This window comes from Myotis lucifugus, unplaced genomic scaffold (genome assembly GCF_000147115.1).
Source record: "Myotis lucifugus unplaced genomic scaffold, Myoluc2.0 scaffold_574, whole genome shotgun sequence".
NCBI lineage: Eukaryota > Metazoa > Chordata > Mammalia > Chiroptera > Vespertilionidae > Myotis > Myotis lucifugus.
This window is the reverse complement of record NW_005871622.1, coordinates 184,013-211,870: the sequence shown is the minus strand read 5'-3', so window position 1 is coordinate 211,870 and position 27,858 is coordinate 184,013. Positions and strand designations below refer to the sequence as shown.

General features: G+C 53.6%; 1 protein-coding gene across 1 annotated transcript in view; it reads left to right on the top strand.

The window, feature by feature from the left end:
• Window positions 1–20,127, top strand: part of LAMA3 (laminin subunit alpha 3) — a 48,779-nt gene extending 28,652 nt beyond the window's left edge. Inside the window, exons 24-38 of the mRNA XM_006104457.3 lie at window positions 550–669; window positions 1,029–1,165; window positions 5,186–5,303; window positions 5,617–5,757; window positions 7,996–8,135; window positions 9,045–9,176; window positions 9,642–9,795; window positions 11,278–11,447; window positions 12,939–13,122; window positions 14,840–14,980; window positions 15,965–16,124; window positions 16,233–16,363; window positions 17,360–17,453; window positions 18,826–18,945; window positions 19,655–20,127. Of these exons, the coding sequence (XP_006104519.1) occupies window positions 550–669; window positions 1,029–1,165; window positions 5,186–5,303; window positions 5,617–5,757; window positions 7,996–8,135; window positions 9,045–9,176; window positions 9,642–9,795; window positions 11,278–11,447; window positions 12,939–13,122; window positions 14,840–14,980; window positions 15,965–16,124; window positions 16,233–16,363; window positions 17,360–17,453; window positions 18,826–18,945; window positions 19,655–19,800 (2,088 nt within the window). The 3' untranslated portion in view covers window positions 19,801–20,127. The remainder of the gene's footprint in view (window positions 1–549; window positions 670–1,028; window positions 1,166–5,185; window positions 5,304–5,616; window positions 5,758–7,995; window positions 8,136–9,044; window positions 9,177–9,641; window positions 9,796–11,277; window positions 11,448–12,938; window positions 13,123–14,839; window positions 14,981–15,964; window positions 16,125–16,232; window positions 16,364–17,359; window positions 17,454–18,825; window positions 18,946–19,654) is intronic.
• The last annotated feature ends 7,731 nt before the right edge of the window (window positions 20,128–27,858 follow it).

Here is a 27,858-nt window from a genome sequence, read left to right as displayed (position 1 = left end):
CAGGTGTGTCTGAGATCATGAGACAGAGAAGTGGCGGGATCCCCAAAGAACCCCCACATTGAAACGGGAGGTAAGGGGGCTGAGCCAGCAAATGAGACTGAGATGCAGTAACGAGGCAGAAGCCAGACGGTGGCCAACGCTGGGGCTTAGGGAAGGCCAGACCCCTTCCCAGAGGCAGCCACGTGTTCACGTGGTGTCATGAGCTGGGTCTTTCCGTTCCCATTTTCACACTCTGGTCATGGTCGCTGGGAAGGGTCATGGCAGCTAGACTAGTGTTTCCTGTTCCCTCCTGTGTGCCGACCACCACACACGGTGCTTGACGAGACTCAGCGTGCAGCCCCCAGGCCCAGCCGGGAGCTGGCCTTGCAGCACTGTTGTCCCTTCAACCAAGGAGGCAGCTGGCTGAGAGCAGCCGGGACTTAGAGGACTTGAGTGCCAGCTCAGCCCTTCCTCTATCGCGTCTCCTGGTCATCGGCGTGGATCCTGGCTCGAGGGTCCTCATCTCCCTAAACACAGAGTCCTGTAATGGGCGCTGTCTCCTTGCTCTAGAGCCGCTTCATCTCCCTCAACATCGAGGACGGCAGCCTCCTGGTGCGGTACAAGCTGGACGCAGACCCGCCCAAAGAAAAGGGGATCCGAGAAGTCATCAGCAACGGGAAAGACCACTCGGTATGTCCCCCGAGTCTGTTCCCTGGATCCTTAATGTCCCCAGTCCTCACAGTGAAGTCAGCACCCCAGGCTCTTCTCTCTTATGTCGGGGGACACACACACACTTGTTCACTGAGCGGCACGTCCCTTTAAAATGTCGACATTTGGGCATGAAATATAGGCCGTGTATGTGGCATATATAAAACACGACTCACTTCCAACATCTTTATTAAAATGCTTTCATAGTCTAGTTTATGCGACAGTCTCCGGACTGTGTGTGTCATGAATCTGAAGGAAGACAAGACCACAATAGCCCTGAAGCACCGCGAATGGGGTTCCTTTTCCTCGTTGCTGGCTGACTCACCTCTCGTTTATTTCAGATTCAGATCAAAATTATAAAATCCCGGAAACTTATAAGGATAAGTGTGGGGAATTCCCAAAGCATTGAGATTGGAGGAGAAATATTTGATTTCAGCACGTACTATCTGGGAGGCATCCCACTCTCCATCAGGGAAAGGTAAGAGGGTTTTTTTAAGGAAGCAGATTACCTCTCGGGTTTGGTTGCTCCTGATTTGTTTGCCTTTTTAATTCTAGGAACCGATAACCACAGAGTTAGCTTTTCAGTACTGACAGTGTTAGGCCACGGGGTAAAACAGGCTCTAAACACTGGGTGATGGGACTGGCCATTTGAAGGGGGGGGGTAGGAGACCTGTGTGCCACCCCCATTGCCATTCTTGGGGGAGAGAAAGCTCAAGAGTGCAGGGGGTGCCAGTGCCGCCCATTACAATGGAGGCGGTGGCGCTGGGCCCTTAAAGGTCGTGTGAGGGCCCAGGCGTCCCGTGCCCACAGGCAGTGCTGGGAGTTGGGGCGCTGCCTTTGGGAAGCGTCTCAAGAACGTAAGGCATCCCCGGCCGGCGTGGCTCAGTGGTTGAGCGTCGACCTATGAACCAGGAGGTCACGGTTCAATTCCCAGTCAGGGTACATGCCCGGGTTGCATGCTCTATTCCAAATAGGGGGCATGTTGGAGGCAGCCAATCAATGATTCTCTCTCATCAATGATGTTTCCTTTTTTTTAAATTCTTTTTTGTTGAAAGTGTTATATATGTCTCCTTTTCTTCCATTGGCCTCTCCCAGCCCACTCCTGCCCCCCCAGCACAGACCCTCACCCCCCTACTGTCTGTGGCCATTCGTCATGCTCATATGCATGAATACAAGTCTTTTGGTTGATCTCTTATCACCACCTCCAGCCCTCCAACCTTCCCTGCATTCCCTCTGAGGTTTGATGGTTTTTTCGATGCTTCTATGTTCATCATTGATGTCTCTCTCTCTCTCTCTCTCTCTCTCTCTCTCTCTCTCTCTCTCCCTTCTTCCCTCCTTCCCTTCCTTTCTGAAATCAATCAAAAATATTCTTAAAAAGAACATAAGGCACATCTGTGTTCCCACCCCCTGCCTATGTATTGAGTGCGAAATAGGGGCACACCTATTCTCAGACTAATGAGCACATGAATGAATTAAGTTCATTTGTAAAGAAGTAAAGCTTGATCGGAATGAGAAAAAGACGCGTTGAGAATGTACTTTAAAAAGCTTTCCCATCTTGTTGACATCCTCCTAAAGGGTGTGAGGGAGCTGATGGCATGTACGGAGGAGACACCTGAAGGGTGAGTGCAGCCTCTGACTCAGCGAGCCCCAGAGACTGGATTATGAGACTTTCATTCGTGATCTGAGGCCAGTTGACACTTTTCTGATTCATCCATCTGTTGGAAGGAGATATGACTTATAAGGTGTTATCCGTCCTTAGTAAGGAGGCACTAACCTTCGGTTTAAAGTTGTCAGGTTGGCCCCAAAGACAAAAATGCAGAGAAATCTTAGCACTTTAATGGAGTTTGAGTGAATTTCTTTACTCCTTAGATTTTTTGAACTGGAAGAAACCTTGTAGATCATGGCAGGTAACCTATGTAACCTCTGAATATTTAAAGAAAAAGCAGGGCATCAGGAGATGTTGACGGGTCTAAAATGCTGAAATGCAAGAGAGGATGGGTCTGGATGTATAAATAGACAAGCCCCAGGAGTCCATTCGAACCTTCCTCCCCTTGGGAGGCAAAAAGCCGTCTTTATAAGATAATTAAGCTCGGGCTGCAGTTCCACTGAGGATTCATTTCTTCTTTTTCCTGTAATGAAATTTAATTTTATGCATATTGCATGCCGCTAAACAGCTTGTAATGAACTGAATAAGAATGAACGCAGACACGCTGCCCCTTAGAGAAGTGAGCTGCCTGAGGGATTCGCAATGAGATCGACTCTGTGGTTCTCTGCTTCATCATTTGTTTAAGAAACACAAATATTTGCCTGGACTTCAGCTGGCTCCTGTGTGCTCATGTTTTATGGGAATCCAGCTTCAGAAGCCGAATGGCAGGAAACGCCGCGTGGAAAGAGCGGCTTCAGAAGTGGCTCTAGTCAAACGATTGCGCTCCCACCGGGTCGTCGCTGAGTCTACCTGCCTAGTCAGTCCCTGCTGTTAGGGTTTGGCCGGTGACATGGGCTGTGAAAGGATTCACAACTGAAAGAAGAGATGTAGACGGGAAGTGTCTGTTACCTTCTAGGAAGGGGAAGGCCCTGCATTGCTAATCAGCACAGGGCAAGAGACACAGGGCAGCTTCCCCTTTTAAGTCCCGGCTGTTGCTAAGCGACAGGGAAGGGAGGAGGACTCGGGGCTGAAGTTGAGCAGTCATCAGGGGGTTGCCTTGACAGATTACAGATTGTTTGCTTTTCAGGAGACAGTCCAGCAGATGTCCTAGGGCAGCATCTTCTCAGTGTTTTCCCCGAGCCTGTAAAACAAGCTTAGAGCAGAAGTCATGGAGTTCAAGAGGCTTGTTTGAAGGGGGTGGGGAAGGGAACTTTCTGCCAACTAGAGACTCCTTGGTGGGAATTATCCCTGAGTTGTGCAAACAGCAGGGAGGAGGGGGATGCAAGAATTTAACCTCAAAAATAGCTTAGCTTGTCCTGCAGTTTTGAACAGAGGAGCTGTTTGAACTGGAGGGGCTAACAATCTTGGAGTTTATTACCATGTGCTCTTCATAAACGAGAAGGTTACAGCAAAGAAAAAGAGAGGAGCCCTGGCCAGTGTGGCTCAGTGGATAGAGCATTGGTCTGCAGACCAACGGGTCCCAAGTTCGATTCCGGTCAAGGGCACTTGCCTGGGTTGCAGGCTCCCCCTCGGCCTGGGCCCTGGTCGGGACGTGTGCAGGAGCCAACCAATGGATGTGTTTCTTTCACATTGATGTTTCTCTCTGTCTTTCCCTCTCTCTTCTACTCTCTCTGAAGGATCAATGGAAAAATATCACTGGGTGAGGATGAACAAAAAAAAGAGAGAGGCCTTTTTTTCTGTCCTTACACCTGCTCTGTACCAAGCAGCAATTGAGGGGGTCACACATATTAACTCATTTGAACAACCCCAGGAAACAGATTAAAGTTCCCATTGTATAAATGAGGAAACAGAGGCTAGAGAAGTGATGTCGCTGCCCAGGCAGCAGAGACCGGACTTGCACCCAGGCGGCCCGGCTCCAGAGCCCGCAGCCCTAGAACAGCACCATCTTACCTCTGGGGAACACCTCCTGGGCATTCATGGCCACGAGCCCCACATGGCTCTGGGCGCCTCCTGTGCATCCGCGTGTTTAATCCGCACAACAACCCCTTGTCCAGCACAGTTACGAGGTGGCAGATGCAGCGTCAGACCGGACAGTGCTTTCCGATGTTCAGCTTGGCATCGGCTCAGTGCCGAGCCACAGCCTTCACACTTGTTTGGAACCAAAAGTAACAGTTCCTTTCTTCTGCGTTTAGCGTAGAAGTGGACAGGAGAAGAGAGCATAAAGCTTTCTAGAGCGTGCCTGGCTCCAACGAACTACTTACTTAGGAAGTTATTAATATACATTTCTTAATATTTCCAATATCTTGATTTATTAATATACTTCTATTCACCATGCACTGCCATGACTCCTGGGGGAGGTGAGAAAGGGAGCAATTCTAGATATGGTTTATCTCTGTCTCTTTCCCTTTTGGGGACACTGGCTATTTTTCTGTCAACACTATTGTGATTATTTTTAAAAATATGCTTTTATTGATTTTTAGAGAAAGAGGAAAGGAGAGGGAGAGAGAGAGAAACATCGATGACAGAGAAACATCAACATCAATTGGCTGCCTCCTGCAGGCCCCCTACTGGGGATCCAGCCCACAACCAGGCATGTGCCCTGACTGGGAATCAAACCGGCGACCTCTGGTTCATAGGTCAACCCTCAACCACTGAGCCACGCCAGCCGGGGCGACTGTGCTCATTTCTAAAGCTGAGAATGCAGAATCACACGGAAAGGAAGTGGGTTGTCCGGCATCACGGAATGAGTAGCTTTATAAAAATCCCCAGAGAACAGATAACCCTGAAGTTCACCCTTGTTTCTGGGTGAGGAGTGGCAGAGGCAGCGTTGCAGCTGGTTCTCGGGTTGGCCTGTTCCGGTACATCCCTGTGCTCGATTGTGTTCCAAATCAGGTTTAACATTTCGACGCCTGCTTTCCGAGGCTGCATGAAGAACCTGAAGAAGACCAGCGGCGTGGTCAGGCTGAACGACATCGTGGGCGTGACCAAGAAGTGCTCGGAGGACTGGAAGGTGAGTGAAGAGTCCGAAACCTTACAAGGGAGTGCGCCCAGCCAGCCCAGTGTTTGGGACCCATGGCCACGTCAACTTTGGACCCTTTTCTGGTAGCACGTGGCCTAGTGAGGCCTGGCTCGTTCATATGCACTCCCCACAGACTTGCAAAGCCGCCTCAGGTTTGCATATGAAATTCATAGGACAGGAGGGACACCACCCACTCACACAGCCCTGCCGATGACTGATACGTCGTCACTCAGAAAAGCAAGCTCTCTGGAGGGGCACGGAGTACGGTTCCCATGCCCGTAACCCACCCGTGTTTGCATTCCAGCTCGTGCGCTCCGCCTCGTTCTCCAGGGGAGGACAGATGAGCTTCACCCACTTGGACCTCCCGCTGCCCAGCCAGTTCCAGGCCTCCTTTGGGTTTCAGACCTTCCAGCCCAGTGGCGTCCTGCTGCAGCATCCGGCCGGGGTACGGAACGTTGTGTGAATACTGCACACGCTTTGAACTTGACTTGAGGTTTGACGTCAGAAACAACAGAGAGATTTTGAATGTAAATTAGTTGGGCGTTTCATCTATTGTCCCATGGCAAATGCCACTGTGTAGCTCAACCTCCAAGGGGGTAGGTCCGAGAGGAAATCAGGTTTAGAAAGTACATTATAGTTCACCGAATTGGATCTGTGTGTATCCGTGGGCTTGGTTTTCATTCTTTTTTTATTTTTTCTTTGGGTCGAGGTGGATTATCACTGTTATAAGTGATAATGTAGCTTAACGTTTTCGGTCTAGGGGGAAAATCAGAGTGTCCCCCCACTATTCCTTTTGAATTCATGAAAGGTGGCTCTTCGTTTTTGCAGCAGCTAATTGGACACTTTGGCACCTGGGAAGTGGGAGAAAAGCCGGTCTTGGCTCTTTGTTCATGTACAACAGAGCCACGGCCACTGTCTTCCACAAGGAGGCGCCCTCTGTGCCCTGAGGGGACTCAGCTGGTGCAGTTCCGCAGGCGCAGAAGTCAGCCAGTGCCACGCAGAAACCTCCCTGTGGGACCCGTGGGGTCTAAAGCGAAGTAGCAGTAGCCGCTGCCGTTCTGGGACTGCTCCTCGGGACTCCAGCGCACACAGCGGACCCCTGGGACCTGCTGATGGGAAGGGTGGCGGCTGCCTCTGTGCCTGTCCTAGTAGAAAGCCTTTCCTCTCTTCACCTCTTTGCCCATCGGCCTTTAGAGATCCTTTTTGCAAAAACTAGTGCTAAAGCTCTGCCGGCGTAGCCCAGTGGTTGAGCATCGACCTATGAACCAGGAGGTCACGGTTCAATTCCCAGTCAGGGCACATGCCGGGGTTGCAGGCTCAATCCCCAGTAGGGGGCGTGCAAGAGGCAGCTGATCAATGAGTCTCTCTCATCATTGATGTTTCTATCTCCCTCTCCCTTTCTCTCTCTGATATCAATTTTTTTTTAAAACCAGCACTAAAGAAGCACATGCTAACATTTAGATTGTGAGAATGGCTCTTCCATCAAAACAGGATGCTTTGATCCACTCTTTTGACACCAACACTTGTTTCTTCTGCTGAGCTAGGGACACTGAGAACACAATGTACAAGACGCTCAGAAGCAGATGGCAGAGGAACTGGCTCAGTAGCGATGAGATCAGTCCTGGGCAGCACAGGAACCCGAGGAATAGCCTGGGAACGTGGCCCTCAGCTCCTACGTGGTTACCTAAGAAACGCCTACCAATTAGCATTCTTTCATCTGGTCACAATGAATATTTCCAACTGAAGAAAAACCAGCATGATGGAACTGGCGTAGCTACAGCACACACTCAGCTTAGATTAAAAGTCACTGAAGAATTACATCTTGCTGGAAACTACAAAATTGTACTTGGCAGAGAAAAGGTCAACAAAATTAAAGTGACAGCTGCTAAAACTACACATATTTTTTTTATTAAGAATTGACAGAAAAAATTAAATCATCTTGCCGGAATTTAGATCTGCAGTTTGACATTGGAAAATTGAAATTCCTAGAAATTGTGACCAGAAAATAAAAAAATGTATAATGACTGAAAAGATCATTGTTCTAATCACATGAAGAAAAAGATTAATTCACCCTTTATTCTAGAGTTTATTTACAAGAGAATGGATCTGATGAAAATAACTTTAGCAGAATGAAAGTGAAAATAGAAAAATTTAGAAATGATTTAACTGTTTTGTGTAATTGATGGAGAAATTAAATTGGTTTATGAATGTAGACCCATAAAATGCTTTTGATAAATTCATCAGTGTTGAAATAATTTGCATAAGATGCTTATATTCATAAACCTGGAGTTAAAATATTTAAAAATAGTCTTTAGATCAAAATAACAAAATCAAAACATTTGGGTCAAAACACCCTGTTTTTATACATAGTTTTTTAAAATAGGTTTTTATTGATTTTAGAGAGAGAGGAAGGGAGAGGGATGGCGAGATAGAAACATCAGTGAGAGAGAAACATCAGCATCAACTGGCTGCCTCCTGCACGCCCCACACTGGGGATGGAGCCTGAAACTGGGCATGTGCCCTGACCGGGCATGGAACTGTGACCTCTTGGTTCATAGGTCGATGCTCAACCACTGAGCCATGCCGGGCTATACATAGTTTTCATAATAAATTCAGTATTGATACATGTATAATCCTTAAGTAAATTCATTGCCTTGATGGGTATATTCTACGATGGTTTCAGACAAGCAGCCTGCAGGTCTCCCTGGAAGATGGGCACATTGAAGTCAGCACCAGGGACAGCAGCCGCCCGATTTTTAAGTCTCAGGGGAAGTACTCGGATGGCTCCCTGCACCACGTGTCTGTGATGAGCGACAGCGCTGGGTGAGTGGGTGGCCCGCCTGCCAGAGCTCCGAGAATCGGACTTTCCTTAGTCTCCTGGGACCTTCCCGCACCCTTCCTTGTGAACCATTTGTCCTTAAGGCTGAGGCTATTTTACTAGTAAGTGCCGGCCTTCTTCCTGGTTCTATGTCAATTTCCTCATTAAAAATTAATCAGCATTGGATGGATAAATAAATTGTGGTACATTCAAAATGGAAGGATAAAATGGGAGTCACGAGAAAGGAAGTTCTGTAGCTTTCTGTGACAGCACAGTTCCTGGGGTGCTGGTCAGTTCTTTATTGGGGTGCTGGTCAGCTCTGATTGGGGTATTGGTCAGCTCCGATTGGGGTGCTGGTCAGCTCTGATTGGGGTATTGGTCAGCTCCGATTGGGGTGCTGGTCAGTTCTTTATTGGGGTGCCAGGGACATTGGTGTATTCACATTGGAAAAACCCATTGAGCTGTCCGCTTATGATGCATGCACTTCCTGTATGTGTAGAAGCTTTAATAAAAATAGGTGCAGCCCTAACTGGTTTGGCTCAATGGATAGAGCGTCGGCCTGCGGACTGAAGGGTCCCAGGTTCGATTCCAGTCAAGGGCATGTACCTTGGTTTCGGGCACATCCCCAGTGGGAGGTGTGCAGGAGGCAGCTGATCGATGTTTCTCTCTCATTGATGTTTCTAACTCTCTATCCCTCTCCCTTCCTCTCTGTAAAAAATCAATAAAATATATTTTTAAAAAAATAGGTGCAGAAGAAATACAAGAAACAGATGTCAATGCTCTTTAAAAACAAGTCTAGTTTAACGCGTTATTTTACGCAGACACTGAGTCTGAACTGAAGACAGGAAGCTGCCGCGAGGCGACGGCCTTCTCTCCCAGCACGTCTCACCTTGTTCTGCTTTTCTGCCCTTCAGGCTCCGGCTGCTCGTCGACGACCAGCTGCTGAAAAGTGACCAGAGGCTGCCAGGCTCCCCCAGTTCCCAGAGGCCCCTGCGTCTGGGCGGGAGTGACTTTGAGGGCTGCATCAGCAACGTGTTCATCCAGAGGTGCGTGCCCTTTTCTCTGTACGATCCAGCGGCCTGCGTCGCAGAGGACCTGCCCCTGGTGGGTTAGGGAGTCAGATTCCCACAAACTTTAAAAAAATGACTTCCTTGCCCTAACCGGTTTCGCTCCATTGATAGAGCATCGGGCCGTGGACTGAAAGGTCCCGGGTTCGATTCCGGTCAGGGCACATGCCCAGGTTGCAGGCTCGATCCCCATTGTGGGGCGTGCAGGAGGCAGGCGATCCATGATTCTCTCTCAGCATTGACGTTTCTATCTCTCCCTCCCTCTCCCTTCCTCTCTGAAGTCAATATAAATTAGTTAATAAAGGTAGGAGGTACAGGTGGGTGAAAGGCTGCCCAGAACCGGGACAGTGAGAGTGTGTGGCTTGGAGCCCCGCCCCCTGCCAGGTGCCTCCCTCCCTCCACGTGTCCGAGTTTGGCAGCAGCTCTTTCCTGCCCTCATCCCAGGTCATCACAGAGCCCCCAAGTCCTGGACTTGACCGCTAAGTCTTCCAAGAGAGACGTGTCCCTGGGAGGCTGCAGCCTGAACAAACCACCGTTCCTCATGTTGCTGAAAGGTTCCACCAGGCTGAGCAGAGCCCAGTCTTTCGACATCAACCAGGTGAGTGTCCGACCTCATCCTGGGAGGTGTTGGGGGAGGGGCAGGAGGGGTAGGAGACTTGGGAGGGGGGAGGGGGGTCACATGACCTCACGGTGGTCGGTGCCTCTGGAAGTGGATTTGATGAGTCATCAACAGCTGGATTATGCCAAAAGGTAAAAGAGGTTTTCTTTTTAATTTTTTATTTTTTTAAATATGTTTTTATTGATTTCAGAGAGGAAGGGAGAGGGAGAGAGAGATGGAAACATCAATGATGAGAGAGAATCATTGATCGGCTGCCTCCTGCACGCCCCCTACTGGATATCAAGCCCACAACCCAGGCATGTGCCCTTGATCAAAATCAAACCTGGGACCCTTCAGTCCGCAGGCGGACGCTCTATCCACTGAGCAAACCAGCCAGGGCCATGTACTGATTTTTGTTCTGCGAGGCTGAACATGACCCGACATTAAATTAGCACAGCGGTGGTGGAGACACAGAGGAAATGGATCCAAAGCTATTTAAGGGACAGACAACATAGGACATAACGATTGAATGTGGGTGGCAAGGGAGAGGCAGGCGTTCCTGTCATCCTGAGGCATCCCCTCTGGTTGCGGGATGAATGGGGGTGGCTTCTGGAGAGAGGACAGGATGAGTGTTAGGAGGGAAGGAGAATGAGGGAAGCTGTGACTCTCTCCGCTCATCGAGGGTGAGATCCCCCGTGACCCTGACTCTCCTGCTCAGTGGAGGGCCAGGAGGGGTCACGTGTTCACTCCTGGACAACCCCTAGCAAGATGAACCCCGTTCGCTGTGAAGAATGGGGTCCCCGCTGAACTCCAGTCCTTGGAAAAGGCATGGACAGGGCCTTGCGATCCGGACTTTGCAGCAGAGAAAGGGGTTGGGGGCTGGGAGTCTTGGTTCCCTCCAACAGTTTTTTAGCGACATTTGATACTAATTATGGTTGTTTTCTGCACTAAATCTCAGTCCCACGAGGGCATGTGCTGGGGTGGGAGCAGCGGGGAGAGGTCAATGGAGGAAAGAGGGGGCATATGTATGACTTTAAACAACAAAGAATTTACATTAAAAAACAACAACAACAAACAGCTCAGTCCCACTCAGAAGTTCACAGCACCATCCAGCTCAACTGCTGTGCGTGTCCAGCTCTGAGGAGCGTGGGGACCGGCTGTGGCCCCACCCGTCTCCTGCCCTCCTCCCTCCCTCTGCCCAGGGGAGGTGGCAGGTGGCAGCCCTGGCCCAGGGACGGGCTGTGCAGGCCTGGCTGCTGCCGGCCAAACGCTGGCTCTGGGGGAGGGGCTCTGGGTGGCACCGGCTCAGGGGCAGCAGCAGGAGAGCGAGCGGCTCCTGTGGACCCGGAATCACCCTCCTCCCCAGGGGCCAGCCCATCTGCTGAGTTCCTCTCAGGACCCAGAGTGAGAGCTGGCGGGGCACTTAGCAGAGGGGTGCTTCCTTCTCCCCGGATAATTCTCATTCTGTGCTTCTTCCCACAGCCCCTTCAGGACTCACCCGGGGCCTCTCCAGGGAGCATGCCCGTGGGGCAGAGCGCTCAGGCCTGCCCCCCACCGCCTGGCACCCAGGCCCAGCCCGGAGCCCTCAGGTTTGGGGACAGTCCCACCAGCCACTTGCGATTCACGCTGCCCCCGGAGTTGCTGAAACCCAGGTATGATTTCACTTTCCTGCCCCCACGCCAGCTCAGAACCCGGCCCTGTGACTTTACCTGGGGCAGCTCGAAGGCATGGCCCTAGGTGCCTATCCCCCATGACGGTGGCACCACCCCTCCTGTGAGGGCGGTGCAGGCTGCACAAGTGGGGCTGCCAAGCGGCTCCCACCCACAGCCGGAGAGCATGTGTGTGCATGTGTGTTCATGTGTGCACATGTGTGTAGGTGTGTATATGTGCACGTGTGTGTGCGTTCGTGTGCGTGTGTGTGCATGTGCGCTGCTTGGAGGCTGAGCCGGTCAGCTGGGCTCTGGGTTAGAATCGACAGGGCCCTAACGGTGGGCTGATCATGCTCCCCAGGCTGCTGTCCAGTCTGTGATCAATCGCCGTTCTCCCCGCCCTGTAGCCAGAGGGCAACCGTTATTGTCGGGAGACTCCGTGCCCGAAGGGTCATTTTCACAGACACATTTGGCCGTGCTGTGCTCACGAGTTGCATCTTTCTGGGGAAGAAGGGTTGAGAGAGACGTTAATTACGTCGGGAACGAATGTGGGAGAGCCAGGGTTGTCGTTTCATGGGATGGGAAGGAGCCTGAAGAAAAGGCGCCACAGTTCCTTTGTGACTCACCTGTAGGAGCAGTGTCCGGGGTCCAAAGACCTGCTGTCCGCCCAGCTTGGCCCCTATCCGCTGTGAGCCCAGGGCCGGCCACTCAGACCCTGCAGGCTGGGGGTGTCCCCGTGGATCAGATGGGCAGGAGACAGACTGTTCCTGTAGGGAAATGGGGGGCAGGAGCAGCCAGGGGGGCCTTAGCTGGGCTGGGCCCGCTGCCCCCTGAAAGGGGAGGAAGGAGAGGGATGGGGAGGGGCAGGGAGCGCCTCAGGCCGAGAGGCAGGCCTTTTGGGGTGCAGGCAGGCTTCCTGAGGGAGAGCTGCAGTAGGAAGCAGTCCCCGTGTGCACGGGCCCCGGCTCTCACCAGCCCACAGGCGTTAAGCGCTGGAACACAGCTCGGTCTGCCTCCCGCCTGAGATTGGCTCCCCCCACTTTCCAAACCTCCACCGAACGCAGACACCGGGGAACACCGAGCGGTGTGCCAGCTGGCTGGTTTCATTGAGCAAATATAGAGATTTCTTGTTCTTTTTGAAGAGCATTCCCCTCAAGGAACTTGCTAATTTGAGGAATTAAAGTGCATTTAGGTGTGGGCTCCGCCTCACAGTATTGGAAAGCGAAGAGGAGTGAGCAGTGTGGGTTTTTTCCACGTCCTCCTCGCGTGTGCGGGACGCACGCCACCAGCTACACTACGGTGGGGCTTCCACACGTGTCCCCCCTCAGTGAGGGATTGCACAGCACAGAGAGGCGGCCATTTCGTCGGCGTGCCTCAGTTCACTCATTGAAACGATGGGGTGGGGCCAGCTCCTCCCCCCCCCCCCCCCCAGCTTCGAAGATCTGGAGAAGCACTTGGAACCTCTGCTTCCCTCCTTGCCTGCTTCCTCCCCAGGTCACAGTTCTCCATGGACGTGCAGACAGCTGCCCCCGGCGGGCTGGTGTTCCACACGGGCTCCCAGGCCTCCTTCATGGCCCTTTACCTCTCCAAGGGGCGGCTCGTCTTCGCTTTGGGCGCAGGAGGGAAGAAACTGAGGCTCAGGAGCAAAGAGAAGTACGATGACGGGCAGTGGCACACGGTGAGGCCGGGCCGGGCATGGCACCCAGTGGGGCTGGGCTGGGCATGGCACCCAGTGAGGCCGGGCCGGGCGTGGCACACAGTGAGGCCGGGCCGGGCATGGCACCCAGTGGGGCTGGGCCGGGCATGGCACCCAGTGAGGCCGGGCCGGGCGTGGCACACAGTGAGGCCGGGCCGGGCGTGGCACCCAGTGGGGCCGGGCTGGGCGTGGCACCCAGTGAGGCCGGGCTGGGCGGGGACCTCAGCGAGAGGCTGCACATTGCACCTGGGTGTCCTCCTAAACGCCAGGTGGGCTTTGCTCTCTGCCTCAGTCCCTCTGCCTCCTGAGTACCCCCCAGCCCCTGGGCATCTCCCTCCTTCAGGCCCCTCCCAGGCCCAGGCCCCTCCGAGAGCCGTCTCCATCCTAGCATCCTGGCCTGGCCCTCAGGCGTCCCAGATGGAAAGAAACACAGTTTGAGGCAAGAGAGAGAGAGAGGGAGAGAGAGGTGTCAATACTGAGTCCTATGATTTAGGTTTTGTTTGTTTGTTTGTTTTTAATATATTTTTATTGATTTCAGAGAGGAAGGAAGAGGGAGAGAGAGATAGAAACATCAATAAGGAGAGAGATTCATGGATCGGCTGCCTCCTGCATGCTCCACACTGGGGATCGAGCCCACAACCAGGGCCTGTGCCCTGACCAGGAATCGAACCCTGACCTCCTGGTTCATAGGTGGATGCTCAACCACTGAGCCACGCCGGCCGGGCTCGAGTCCTATGCTTTTGGACCAGTAATCAGGCCCACGGTGGAGCTTCTGCTGAGAGGGAAAGGACGGGGGGAGGAGGATGTGGTCGAGGGCGGGGGGGGGGGGCAGGTCTGAGCTGGGAGGGGGAGGAGTTCTGTGGGAATATCCTCGAGTTGGGCTGCCCGTCAGACATGGGAGCCCAGGGTCCGTAGGCAGCAGAGGCCAGAGGTCGCCGCCGGCGGGAGCACACGCTGGGAGCCATCAGTGAGCCTCCCACAGCCACGAGGGGCTCAGTCCTCACTGGAGCCCGGGACCCTGACTTGTAGCCAAGAGTTTAAGACGTTGCTCCTGTTGGTGGAAGAGAAGCAGCCCTGGCGCCTCCCCCAGGAGCCCTGCTCAGGGGCGTGTGACGCCCCCTCAGCCCCGCACAGCTGTCCGTCCCCGTGCTGCGTGGGTGTCTGCTCACGTTCCTTTGCCTCTTCAGTTGTTTATATTTTCTGTGTTTCCAGATTAATTATATCTTTATTCACTGTTGAGCAACCTTTTTTTTGCTCACTTCTTTAGCTCACTTTATTCAATATCTAACGTTACATCACAAATGATGATGGTGGTGATAATGATGAAAACACTAGGGAGAAATATCTCTGAGTTTTTAAAGCTACTTGAGGGACAGAAAAATATATTTTTTAATATTTTTATTGATTTCAGAGAGGAAGGGAGAGGGAGAGAGATAGAAACATCAGTTATGAGAGGGAATCATTGATTGGCTGCCTCCCGCATGCCCCCCACTGGGGACCGAGCCTGCAACCCGGGCATGTGCCCCTGACCGGGATTGAACTCAGGATCCTTGATTCCTCAGGCTGAGGTTCTATCCACTGAGAAACACTGGCCAGGGTCAGAAGAATATTTTTTAAGCATTTCCTGTGACCACAAAGTGAAGTACTGCAGCCGTTGTCAGAGGCAAAACTATAATCACCTTGTTCCTTCCCTTGTAAGGTGGCGTTCGGACAAGACGGGGAGAAGGGGCGCCTGGTCGTGGACGGTCTGAGGGCCTGGGAGGGGAGTTCGCCGGGAAATGTCACCCTCAGCCCGAGGGCGTCCATTTACCTGGGATCCTCCCCGTCGGGGCGGCCGAAGGTGAGTGGCTGTGCTCAGAGCCGCAGATGAAACACACGCCCTCTGTTACGTCCGCGTGTCCTCACACAGGACGCTGAGGATGCCCGCATGCCCCAGACGGGCTTTCGAATAATCCACTGATGCCGTGAGCCCCTCAGAGGCACCGTTCCCCGTTCCCATCCAGCCTCTTGCTCGAAAGCTGCAGACACGGGCGGGCCCTGCAGGGCTGACTCAGGGCTGCCACGAGGCCTGGACATGAGCCTGCTCGGTGCGGCCCCACATTTAATTAGCTCCCCCTGACACCGTGGCAGGGCCAGGCCCCATGATTTCTCAGGCCTTACAGGGCCCACGGGCCAGATGTTCCCCTTCCCCTGGTTTAAGGGATCACAGAACCCAGAGGCGCCTGCCTGGGCCCCGGGCCCCTGTGGGGCAGACACAGGGCTCCACCCGGACCCACTGGGGCTGCCCCCCCCCCCCGTGTCTTATTTTAAGTCTCAGGCATTCGATGAGCCCAACAGTGCAGGGGACCTTTCTACACTTTATTATTTGTGGAATGTTTGGGCCTCTTTTCCCACAGCTGCCCTGCGTTAAGCAGTCACGTGAGCTCATGAAATCCTCGGGGGTTTGTAACTGCAGAGACGGCGAGGTCTGGAGTGTGAGGCGGAAACTCCCACCCCCATTGCAGCTCTGCCCCCTGGACCGGGGCCGCTCACCTCCTGCTCTTGTCCCGCACCCCCCACACCCTGCCTTTGCACACACGCCACTTGGGTTGGGGGCACCTTCAGATCTGACTGCCCACCGGACGTCTGGTACCCGGTTTTCTTGGTTCTGTGGCAGGGAGCCAGGTGGAGCAGTGGGGCTGCCTGACTCAGAAACAGGAAGGATGGGCCAACCTCTGCCTTTAGCAGACACCTGCCCCTGCCCTGCCCTGCCCCTCACCGGCTGCCCCCGTGTTTCCGGGAATTGTGGGTAATGGCCTTCGCTCTCTCTTCTGCTCGGTCGCAGGGTCTCCCCCAGAGCAGCTTCGTGGGGTGCCTGAGGAACTTCCAGGTGGATTCGAAACCACTGGACGCGCCTTCTGCCCGCGTGGGGGTGTCTCCCTGCTTGGCAGGCTCTTTGGAGAAAGGCATTTATTTCTCCCAGGAAGGTGGTCATGTCACACTAGGTGAGGAGCCGTGGGGAAGAGGGGGCGTCTTTGAGCCTGAAGAGCTCCATCCTTTTTCTCGAATGATGAGGTTTTAACTGTTTATCTCTTTTTTTCCCCCTTTGAAAGCGAACTCTGTGTCGTTGGGGCCGGAATTCAAGCTCCTTTTCAGCATCCGCCCTCGGAGCCTCACGGGGGTCCTGCTGCACGTGGGCCGCCAGCCCGGGAGGCACCTGCGCGTCTACCTGGAGGCCGGCAAGGTGCGTGGGGGGGGGGGGGCGGTGACTCCTCAGGGGAGGGTTAGGGAGCGTCTCCAGTGAGAGCTTCCTGACGGGAAATAATTGAAATCGAGACCCGCTGCCTTCATAGCCGCAGTCACAGGTTTAGCTGGAAATTCCCTGAGAATAGGCTGCCCTGTCTAGCAGCATGCAAATTAGTTATCAACACTTGGTCTAGTTCTCCCATTTCACTCACCTGATTCAGAGAATCCCAGCCCAGAGAATGGGGATGCGGGATCCGCACAGTAACCCGCCGAGGGCCTGACCCCGACACCTGCCCAGCGCAGATGCAGTCGGTAGCTGCTGGACGCCTGGTGTGAACCTTCTCTCAGCCGGGCATTCATGGCACTGTTTCAGTTGGCAGCCGAGCAGGGGGTGCAGGCTCCGCCGCATGTCTGCCTTCCACATTGTAATGTCCTAAACAAGCCACGGTCACATGTTCACAGCTGAGGGGGATCTTCGCTGTCAAAGAGTCACCACCGAGTGGGGCCTGCAGGGGGCAGCACTCAATGCGCAGGGACAAGCTCAGTGCCTTAGGCAGCAGCACAGGCAGGACTCTGGTTGGCAGCTGCTTTGAGGGGACGCAGCAGAGGGTCGTGCAGAGCCCTGGTGGCTGGTGGGGGAGGGGACCTGTATCTATGCTCTCGGGCTGTCGGGGTGAAGGGTTGGGAGGGAGATGCAGGGAAGTGGGCTCCACCTGCCTTTCTTAAGGAAATAGACAATGCACGTGTGGCCCTGGCCGGTGTTAGAGGTGTTAGAGCATCAGCCCTCGGACTGAAGGGTCCTGGGTTCGATTACGGTCAAGGGCACAAACCTCGGTTGCAGGCTCGATCCCTGGCCCTGGTCGGCATGCAGGAAGCAACCAATCGATGTTTCTCTCTGTGTGCCTCTCCCCTCCCTTCCCTCCCTCTAAAATCAATGGAGAAATATCCCGGTGAGAACTAACTAACTAAATAAATGAATTCACATGTGTTCCAGGTCGTGGCCTCTGTGGCCAGCGAGGCGGGTGGGATGGTGACTTCGGTCACACCCAGGCAGTCTCTGTGTGACGGACAGTGGCACTCGGTGGCAGGTACGACGTCCAGCCTCCCTTTTCATCCTCAATGTCCCAGATGCAGCCCGAGTTAAAGCCCCATTCGTGGCTGGCAGGGTCAGCGCAGCAGGTTAAAATGGTAAACCGGCATTCATTGGACTATGATAAAGCATAAAAAAGCATTCGCTGAGCAAAAGGAGCTGCAGCCAGGGAGACACCGATGCAGGCGGCAGCCTGAATTGTGTTCCACGGAGGCAAAGGGAAGGCCACCTTTCATAGAGAAAGTTCCTGCCCTGGGTCCCAATTTTATGCAAATGAGGTTTCTAAATCATGCAGTTCTGATTGGTCAATATAGATGCAAATGAGGATACAATGTGTATAGTTCTGATTGGACAGGGCAGATCTCAATCCATTCATTGGTCAAAAGGTGAGACCAGGGCTTCCCTGCAGAGGTTGACTCAGACAGTAAGCAAGCAGGTGTGGAAGCCGAGAGTTCAGGCCTCTGTTCCTCTCAGCGACTGAGTGTGTGAGGGCCCTGTCAGCACGGGCCCTGGACTCTAACACGAAAGCAAACGCTTTAGACGAACCACGGGGCAGAGAGCAGGCACAGCCTTTCACATCGAACCTGCTATTCTATGAATAACTTGTGGATATTAGTTCGTTTTAACTAAAATATCTTTGTAAAAATGAATCTTTTCTTGGCTAATTTGAAAGCTAACTACACTGCAATTAGTTAGGATTATTAATATGGGAGGAGTTTTATTTGAAGCGTCAAAAGTGATTGTCTAGCCCAGTTGGCGTGGCTCAGAGGTTGAGTGTTGACCCATGAACCAGGAGGTCACAGTTTGATTCCCGGTCAGGGCACATGCCCAGGTTTCGGGCTCCATCCCCAGTGTGGGGTGTGCAGGAGGCAGCTGATCAATGATGTTTCTCTTTCAACGATGTTCCTATCTCTCTATCCTTCTCCCTTCCTCTCTCTCTAAGAATCAGTAAAAGAATATAGTTTTAAGTGCCTGTCTTTGGAGTCAGTTTTCAGAAGTTGAATCTTCTGGGAGAGAAGCTGAGGTCAGGTGGCAGAAGCGTGGCCTGAGACGGGAGACAGGGCCCGACTCCCGTTCAGCTTACAGCCTCGCTGTCTCGTCGGCTCCTCAGGGCCGGAGAGCCGTCTCCCACACGGGAGATGGAGGGATCATATCGTTCTCACACGTTTTAAGGGTTAAAGCCTGTAACACACGTGGGAGCACCAAGCACCACTGTGTGGAGGAAGCAGCTACTTTGTGTTGAGGTTGCTGAACCGAGCGCAGTGCCCCCCGGGCCGCACAGGAGGGAGTCGGAAGAACCAGTGGTTGCTCAGTGTAGACAGCGGGCAGGGCTCCCCAGGTCCTACCTGACCAGCCTGCTTTCCCTCCAGTGACCATAAAGCAACACATCCTGCACCTAGAACTGGACACAGTCAGCAGCTACACAGCCGGGCGGCACCCCTTCCCGCCCGCCCGCACCCAGGAGCCACTGCACCTCGGAGGCGTCCCAGGTAACCCCCGGCTCAGCATCGACCCCGTGTCGCCCCTGTCAGCTCTCACGTTTCCATTTCAACCCAACCAGCGCGATGCCCCAGCCCCCGGGTTACCAGCAGAGCGGCCGTTGACAATCCGGTGGCAGTGGGACCGCCCCTGGCTCTGGCCCCGGGGAAACCCAGTTGCCAGCAATGGGCACCTTGAAGGGCAGCCCCGGCCATGCCTGCTGCCCCCGCGCGTCCCGAGCCAATCCTTTACAAGCCCCTCTTCAGAGGCCCCGTCAGCCTCGGAGCCTGAGGGCAACGGGGAACCAGGAAGCCTGGGGCAGGGTCTCCTCTCGGGCACTACGCTTCCTGGTGAGTTAGCCTTGTGGGGCCAGGACGGGCGCCAGGCAGGCTGAGATGGAGGCGAGTTCGACTGGAATGTCGCCTGGAAAAGTCTCGTCCTTCTTCGTGGTTTTATGTTCCTCCACGTGGTTCACCAGGCCGTCCATGACCCATCAAAAGCACTCAGTCTAGAGTTTCTGTGGATTTGGGCTGAGGAATCTCTCTCTTGGGAGAATTTGAAGAGCAGCCTTGGGCTGATTTGTCAGCGGGTGGGGGGTGGGGGTCCCCTAACAGGGAGGAAGTGACTGGGTTGCTGGGAGCTGGTCCCGTCAGCTCTAATCCGACTACTTTTCATTCGCCCGTGTGACCTGCCCATGACTGTCTGCTTTTCCTGTTGCAGCCGATTGGAAGGCCCTGGAGCCCCCCGTCCGGAAGCCCTTTTCCGGCTGCATGAAGAACATTCAGGTCAACCACGTGCCCGTGCCTGTTACCGACGCCGTGCAAGTCCAGGGCATGGTCAGTCTGAATGGCTGTCCCGACCACTAACTCAAACCATTACACAGAGAGGCACTGCCCCCTGAAAAGCACTGACCACCTACCCGCCTGCTCCCTGCTCAGGGTCATTCCTGACGTAGGATGCCTGGCGAATGGGCCCCACAGCAAATCCAGTGTTGAACTCGGACCACACGTAACCACCGTTTTGGCCTTCAAGCTACCTATGTATTTTATATAAAAGCCCCATTTCTTGGAGATGATAAACAAATTGTTATATGCTTTTGGTAATACCATTTCCCACAAAAAACGTAATGTCTTTTAAAGACCATTATTTTCCACTCCTTAAAAAAATAAATATATTTTAAAGCACTTTAAAAATACAAAAGTTGTATATCTGTGAAGGGTTATAATTTGTGAGGTTAAATTAGTGCAGTGCACTCTTTAAACTATGATGTTTTACTCGCATAAAGCAGTGCCTTAATGGTCACTGTTAACCGTATTAATCCCTCAGCACCTGTTCAATGTGCTGCCTACAGCACAGTTTTCTACACACACTTACGGAGCAATACCGGTGGGCGCTGTGTGCGCTCAGTGTGGGGTGTACGGTCACATAGAAGAAGTAATTCCTGCCCTGAAGGAATATGCAGCCCAACCTGGGAGACCCATCTATAATAATAAAAGTGCAGTATGCTAATTAGACTGGACGTCCTTCCGGACAAAGCCGGGGCGGCGAGGGAAGCCTGGGTCCCGGGTGCCGGAGGGAAGCCAGTGCCGGCAGCCAGGAGAAGGAAGGCCTACTCTTGCACGACTTTCGTGCATCGGGCCTCTGGTAATATTCATAAAATAGTTAATAAGCCAGTTTAATAAACCTAAAGTCCACTAGGCTCCCCATGGACAGTCTGCCACCAGTCAGTTCTGCATTATGGTGATCAGTTCCTTAAGAGCAAAAACTAGCCCTAGCCAGTTTGGCTCAGTGGATAGAGTGTAGGTCTGTGGACCAAAGAGTCCTGGGTTCGATTCCAGTCAAGGGCACATGCCTCAGTTGCAGGCTCCTCCCTGGCTCAGGCCCTGGTTGGGGCACATGCAGGTAACAACCAATTGATGTTTCTCTCGCATCGATGTTTCTCTGTCTCTCCCTCTCTCTTCCACTTTCTCTAAAAGATCAATGGAAAAATATCCTCGGGTGAGGATTAACAACAAAAAAGAGCAAAAACTACCCAGTAGGGAAGCGGGAGGGGTGTGCACACGGCAAGCTGGCAGGAGTCGGTGGGAAGGAGGGGTCGCTTTTATCTACAAAAGAATGAACCACATTCTCGACCAGTATTATGCCCAGCACTGCTCCCCTAACAGAGAAGACTGTGTAGGAGACGACATAGGCCTGTTCATCAGGAGGAAAAGAACCAATAATTCTGGGATTCGGACCTCATCATCCTGTAGGTGTTCTCACCGCCGTGTGCCCACCTCGGACACAGAGCCACACTCCCTCCCACCCCACGCTCCTTCCTGACCTCACGTGTCCTGTGGGGGTGCCTTCTAACAGCCACGGCTGTGCAGGCCCTGGGCCTTCTGGGGGGGAAGCCGGTCCCATCACAGGGACATCAACAGGGGCTGCTGGGCCTTGGAGAAGCCAAGCGGGGCCAGAGGTTGGACTGTGTGACCGAGTCATGTCCTTTCAGAAAACATTGGTTTTCTTTTTCTTTCTTACTAATTGGAAGATGGAGGAGGCCTGTCTCCTTTTTTAAAAAAAAATATTTGTATTGATTTCAGAGAGGAAAGGAGAGGGAGAGAAACACCGATGATGAGAGAGATGCATTCATTGGCTGCCTCCTGCACGCTCCCTACTGGGGATGAAACTGGAAGCCTGGGCCTGTGCTCTGACCAGGAATCGGACCGTGACCTCCTGGTTCATAGGTCAGCGCTCAACCACTGAGCCACACTGTCCAGTAGAAAACATTGGTTTTCAAGTGAGAACCTCCCAGGAGATTCCCACCCGACTGCGTCTGCGGGAGCACCTGGTTCTCTGGCAGATCCGCACGAGCCAGGCCCGGGCGCCTCCCCCTTCGGGTTCCTCACTCACTGGACCGACCGTTACCCATTAGAGCTGATGTTGACCAGCACTTCCCAGGTCCATCAAAGGGGCACTTGATTCTCCACTCACAGCCTGGTCCCCTCCTCTGCAGCAGCTTGAGGACCGCGGTCTGTCCACTGCGGCGAAGTGCGATCCCAGCCACCAGGAGGCGGAAGGGGGCACAGGCGGAGCGCAGTCCGGGAGACAGACAGAGAGCCTGCTATGGGCTCCTCAGATTGCAAATGTGTGTTCTCAGAGAGGGACGCTTACAGCTCCTCAATGGAACTGTCGTGGGACCCTCTGTAACTGCCACCTGCCCTGCAGACACCCTCCCTGTCATCCTCTTCGCGGCTCCCCTCCCGCTGAGGCTCCCCTCTCACTGCGCATGCTGACCTTGGGGCGCTCTGTTCAGGCTTCTATGTCTCTGGCTCTATTTTTGTTCATCAGTTTATTTGGTTCACAGATGAGTGAGATCATGTGATACTTGTCTTTCTCAATTGGCTTATTTTGCTCAGAATAATGCTCTCCCGGTCCATCTATGCTGTTTCGAATGGTAAGAGCTCTTTCTTTTCTATGGTCAATAGTACTCCATGGTGTGGATGCACCACAGCTTTTAATCCACTCGTCTGCTGATGGGCACGTGGGCTGTTTCCTGATCTTAGCTGTTGTAAATTGTGCTGCTATGAACATAGGGGTGCATACGTTCTTTCTGATTGGTGCTTCGGGTTTCTTGGGATATATTCCTAGAAGTGGGATCACTGGGTCAAATGGCAGTTCCATTTTTAATTTTTTGAGGATTTCATATGGTTTTAAAAGCTATACAGTGACCCTTCCCCAGGTCTGTGACTAGAGTAGTAATCACATCAGGCGAATTGTCATGACGTATTTAACAGCCTCCTAGGAGATGCCCTAGAATGCAAACTTGCTTATCTTCCTAGGACACGTCCTTAGAAGCAAAGCTGCCAGAGCAAAGGATACCAACCTTTTTATATTTGTAGTCAGCTTTGCCAACTTGTCTCCTAACATACTTTTGAAACTGGCCTCAGCCCCTGATGCCACTAACTACAAACTTACGAGGTCGGCCCGTGGCCCGTGGTCTTCAAGACGGAGCAGCTGTGGAGCAGGCGGCTCGAGCTGCACCCCGCCCGCCCCGGGCTCACCTCAGCCAGAACCTCAGCACCTGGAGATGCAGCCAGCTGATGGGCCAAACGGCGATTCTGCAAAAAAGTCCTCGAGTCAGCAGGCGGTTCTACCTTCGTCCCTAAGGACCAGCGCTGAGCCAGGTGTGCAGACCGTGTCTCAGCTCAGCTCCAGCCGGTGCCGGGCTGGGCCCCGCCTTCAGGAAGCAGCAAGGCCCTCCTCCGAGGTTGAGGGGTGAACTGTGCGCTGGGAGCCGCCCCCCAACCTCAGCCCTCCCTCCGACCAGCGACTCCGCCCCCCTCCACCTGTAAGTTTGTTTTCTTTGTGGTTGAAACTTTCATAAGGATTCGCTCAGGTACAGTTTCCAGGGTTGGTTTGTCTTGGTGCCGTTTTATTTATTTAAGATTTCCATCTCCTCCGTATGGATGTTTCTCTTTTGTTTATTCAGTTCTTTTGTTCTTGCTAATCCTCACCCGAGGATATTTTCCCATTGATTTTTAGCGAGAGTGGAAGAGAGAGGGACAGACAGACAGACAGAAATATTGATGTGAGAGAAACTCATCGAGTGGTTGCCTGTTGCATGCGCCCTGACCAGGGCCCGGGCCAGGGAGGAACCTGCATCCAAGGTATGTGCCCTTGACCGGACTCGAACCCGGGACCCTTCAGTCCATAGGCTGCTGCTCTATCCACTGAGCCAAACTGGCTAGGGCTCTTCTGTGTGTGTTTAAGATTGTACATAAAAGTGAAATTATACAGTATTTGTCTTTCTCTGGCTTATGTCACGTGGTATAATACTCGCTAGGTCCATCCCATCACAGGCAAGATCTCATTCCTTTTATTGCTGAGTAAGAGTCCATGGTGTGTGGAGAGATGGCTGGAGGGAACAGGAGGGGAGGGCGTAGGGGCTGGTCTGAAAAACCCATGGCCTTTTTCAAAGAACAACGCTCACCTGGAGCTGCCCTGCCCCTGGGCAGGTGGAGGGAGCTCCTCCCGTCCTAATTGTCCACACGGAGGATGTGCCGGGAGTTTGTAACCCAACAATCAAGGGGCCTGGGCTGCCTGTCACTCCTTGAGCCACTTCAGCAGAGTCAGGGTGGAATCATATGAGGATTATCCCAATCCTGCCGGCAGCAGGGAGAGCAGCAGTCACCCACAGACATCTGCTCTGCCCCCCATAAGCCAGCTGCTTGTATCGGGTAGAAGGGCAAGGATTACAGGGGGAAGTAGGCAAAGGGTGTGCCCAACGGGCAGTTCACAGGGAAGGGGGCTGGGGGTCTTCAAAGGCTGATGATATGCGAAGGCGGGCTGGGTCTTCGGAGGGCTGGCCGCTCTGGTTTCCCCAACAAAGCCGTGATCTTCCCATGATGACAGGCAGCTCCGGTGGGGAGGGCGGGCCGCTTCCAGGTGGGCTCCCAGGTCCCGCAGGCAGATCCCAGGCAGGCTGGACAGCGCCTTCTTTCCTCAGAACAACACCGTCACGTTACCAGAGCATTTCTGGACGAGTATTTCTCAGATGCCAGCTGGCTCCCCAGCTTCTGCTCTGCCCCCTCAAGTCGTCCCTCGAACCCAAGGCCTCACCTCCCTTTGGCCTGGAAACGCTGCGGAACGATTTCCAGCTGCAGGAGGCCTCGGGCCAACGGGAGGGAAACGCAAAGCCGGCCGCTCATTCCTCCCAGGCAGCCTCTCTCCGGCCTCAGGCCTCGGTTTCCCTCCCGGCCTCTCCACGGGCTCACTCACAGAGCCGGAGAGAAACCTGAAATAAAGCGAACGCTGGCCGCGCAGCCAGGAAATGAAGGCCCCTGAACGTGACCTGTCCCGCCTCCGCCACCACATTCTCTCCTGTGAATTGCTTCCTCCCTGGGCCTCGGGCGTCACAAACACTCAGGGAAGGAGGGGAAGACAGAAATGACGCACGTGGGCGACGAAACGAGCTAAAATGTAAAGATTTCTAACCTCACCCTCGCCAGCATCGTGGCTTTTGTTACTCAAGGTTCATGGGAATTGATTCCTGGATCAATCAAGGGAGACTCAGAAGAGGCGAGGCTGCTCGGCCGGAAAACGGAGGAAACCACGTGCTCTCGGGTCCACAGCTCCCCCATCAGCTCAGCCGATGGACTCGTAAAGGTGACGCCACCACCATGTGCAAGCGCCCCTTCAGGTATTTCAAATAATTAGAAAAACCCTCTGGGCTCCGATGGGAGCCGCTTTCCGAGGAGGAGGGTCGTGCAGCAGGAGCGGAGCAGCCCTCGTTCACACCACGAAACACCCTCCGGCCCTCGGAGCCAGAACAACTCCAACTTCTGGGACCACAGCTCAGGAGGGAAACCTCCATCCTATTTATTACCGGGATTGATGAGCTCGGAGACAAAGGAAGGCCAAGGGCAGGAAGGACGGCTCGGCCAGCCCGCTAACCCTCCGACACCAGACGCAGCTCTCCATTTCCTGCTCGGTGTCGATGGCTCTGGGGACGGGACCTTGACTTGCACATTCACCCAAAGGGGGTTAGGCCCAGCTGGGTGGCTCAGTGGTTGAGCATCAACCTATGAACCAGGAGGTCATGGTTCGATTCCCGATCAAGGGCACATGCCCAGGTTGCAGGCTCAATCCCCAGTGTGGGGTGTGCAGGAGGCAGGCAATCAATGATTCTCTCCCATCATTGGTGTTTCTCTCTCTCCCCCTCCCTTCCTCTCTCTCTCAAAATCAATAAAGACATTTTTGAAAAGGGGGGTGGGTAGGAAAGGCTGTGAACACCAGGCCGACAAACCCCAGGCCCCCCTGGTAGGAGCAATCTTACTTCCTCAGGAACTGTTCTCCCATGCGCACTGGGAGCCGTTACATTAGGGGTAACGTGAGCTACTAGAGACAGCTGACCAGATGAGCATACTTACAGCAGGTAATTAAGCCAAAGACTTCAGTTGAAAATAGCAATTAATCACCAAAATAGCCGTATTCTGCCAGTTTCTCTCCCCGCTGCACACACACTGTTGTGGGGACACACGGGATTGTGCGTGTCCTGGAGGCACTGTCACCCCAACATCACATCCACAAACAGCAACGACACACAGTGAGCTCAACACGTCAGCCCAGCCTTGATCCACTCACCCTCACAGACACACCGCGGAGCCGCGCTCTGAAATCCAAGCACCGAGGCCACCCAGCCCACGTCCCCTCCACAAGCTGCTTCATTGTATTTATTTATTTGTAGATTCTCACCCGAGGATGTTTTCCCATTGATTTTTAGAGAGAGTGGAGGAGGGAGAGAGAGAGCGAGAAACATCAATGTGAGAGAGTCACATTGATTAGCTGCCTCCCGCACGTGCCTCGACCAGGGCCCTGACCAGGGCCGGACACTGAGCCTGCAACCCAGGTCCATGCCCTTGACCAGAACGAACCCGGGACCCTTCGGTCTGCGGCCGATGCTCTAGCCACTGAGCCAAGCCGGCCAGGGCCAAGGGCCTGCTCGTCACAGGAGTCCTAGTCCCACGAGAGAGCCAGCTCTCAACAGCCTGAGCCACGCGGCTAACAGCGCCCGGCCGTTGTCCATGTTGGCAGCAGGTCGTCACTGTCGGCAGGAGCTTCTGTTATTTAACCTCGTGACAGAGGAAGCATCTCTGGGAACTACAGGGACAGCGGCTACCATGGGGCACGCCTGCGTGAAATGTTGCCTCTGCAGGCCTTTGGAAAGAACAGAGGACCTGCTGCAGGCCAGGAGAGCTGGCAGGCGTGCGCACCCTTCCCTGCGGGTGGGGTGGTGTTCTGTAAATTCTGGAGTGCCGCCGGCCAGCATGGCTCAGTGGTTGAGCATGGACCTTTGGACCAGGGTTCGGTTCCCGTCAGGGCACAGGCCCGGGTTTTGGGCTCAATCCCCAATAGGGGGCGTGCAGGAGGCAGCCGATCCATGGTTCTCTCTCATCATTGATGTTTCTATCCCTCTCTCCCTCTTCCTTCCTCTCTGAAATCAATAAAAATATGTTTTAGAAAAAAGAAAGAAAAAGTGTTTAAGATAAAACTGTGCACACACAATGCTCCTGACCTCAGGTCTTGCCTTTGGCTACGATGGCGTCTCCTCGTAGTTCTCCGGGAGGAGGGCACCTCCTCCAGCCCCGGCTCCAGGACGTACTCAGTGTGCGTGTCACATCGATCCTTCATGCTTAGCAGTCAGATGGGTCGAAAATTTAACCGTAAAAATGTGGTTTTCCAGTGAATATGATCTGAGAGGTGCTGCCTCTGAGGAACTTGGCCAGAGCGGGTATATTCTCTCAAATGCACAGAAGAAAACCGGGCACAGCTTTGCAAAGCCTCCCGCCCTGCCCGGCGGAGCCAGCGAGTCAGCGTGACTCAGGCTCTGACTCATGCCTGCGCACCTGCCTGGAAAGGCTGAGCGGGGACATCAGAGCTCGCAGAGCACTGGCCTCTGCACGCCAGGGCACCAGGGGAAGCAGGGTAACTCGTGCCCACACAGCTGAACTGAAAGCGCAGGCGGAAGAGCTGCTGCCACTCACACCAAGTATGTAGTCGCTGCAGTTTTCACTTTCACTACTGAGTTCAAGTCACAAAACATCAGCGTTTAACATGTTCGGTGTCGGCAGGTGGCAGTCAGCTTTAACGCTGGTGAACGTTAGAATCAATCGTAGGCAGCAATGAACTCTTCCTTCCAGCAAGTCTCTACCATTTGTTTTCCTGTTTTGTCAGTTAAAAGACATTTTATTTATTTTGTATTAAACTTGTTGGGGCGACACTGGTCAGCAGGGTCATGCAGGTTTCAAGTGAGCATTTCTATGGCACACGATCTGAGTGTTGCATTGTGTGCCCACCACCTGGAGTGAAAGCACCTTCCGTCACCATGTATTCGCCCCTTTACCCTTCACTACCCCCTCACCCTCTTCCGTCCGGCAACCACC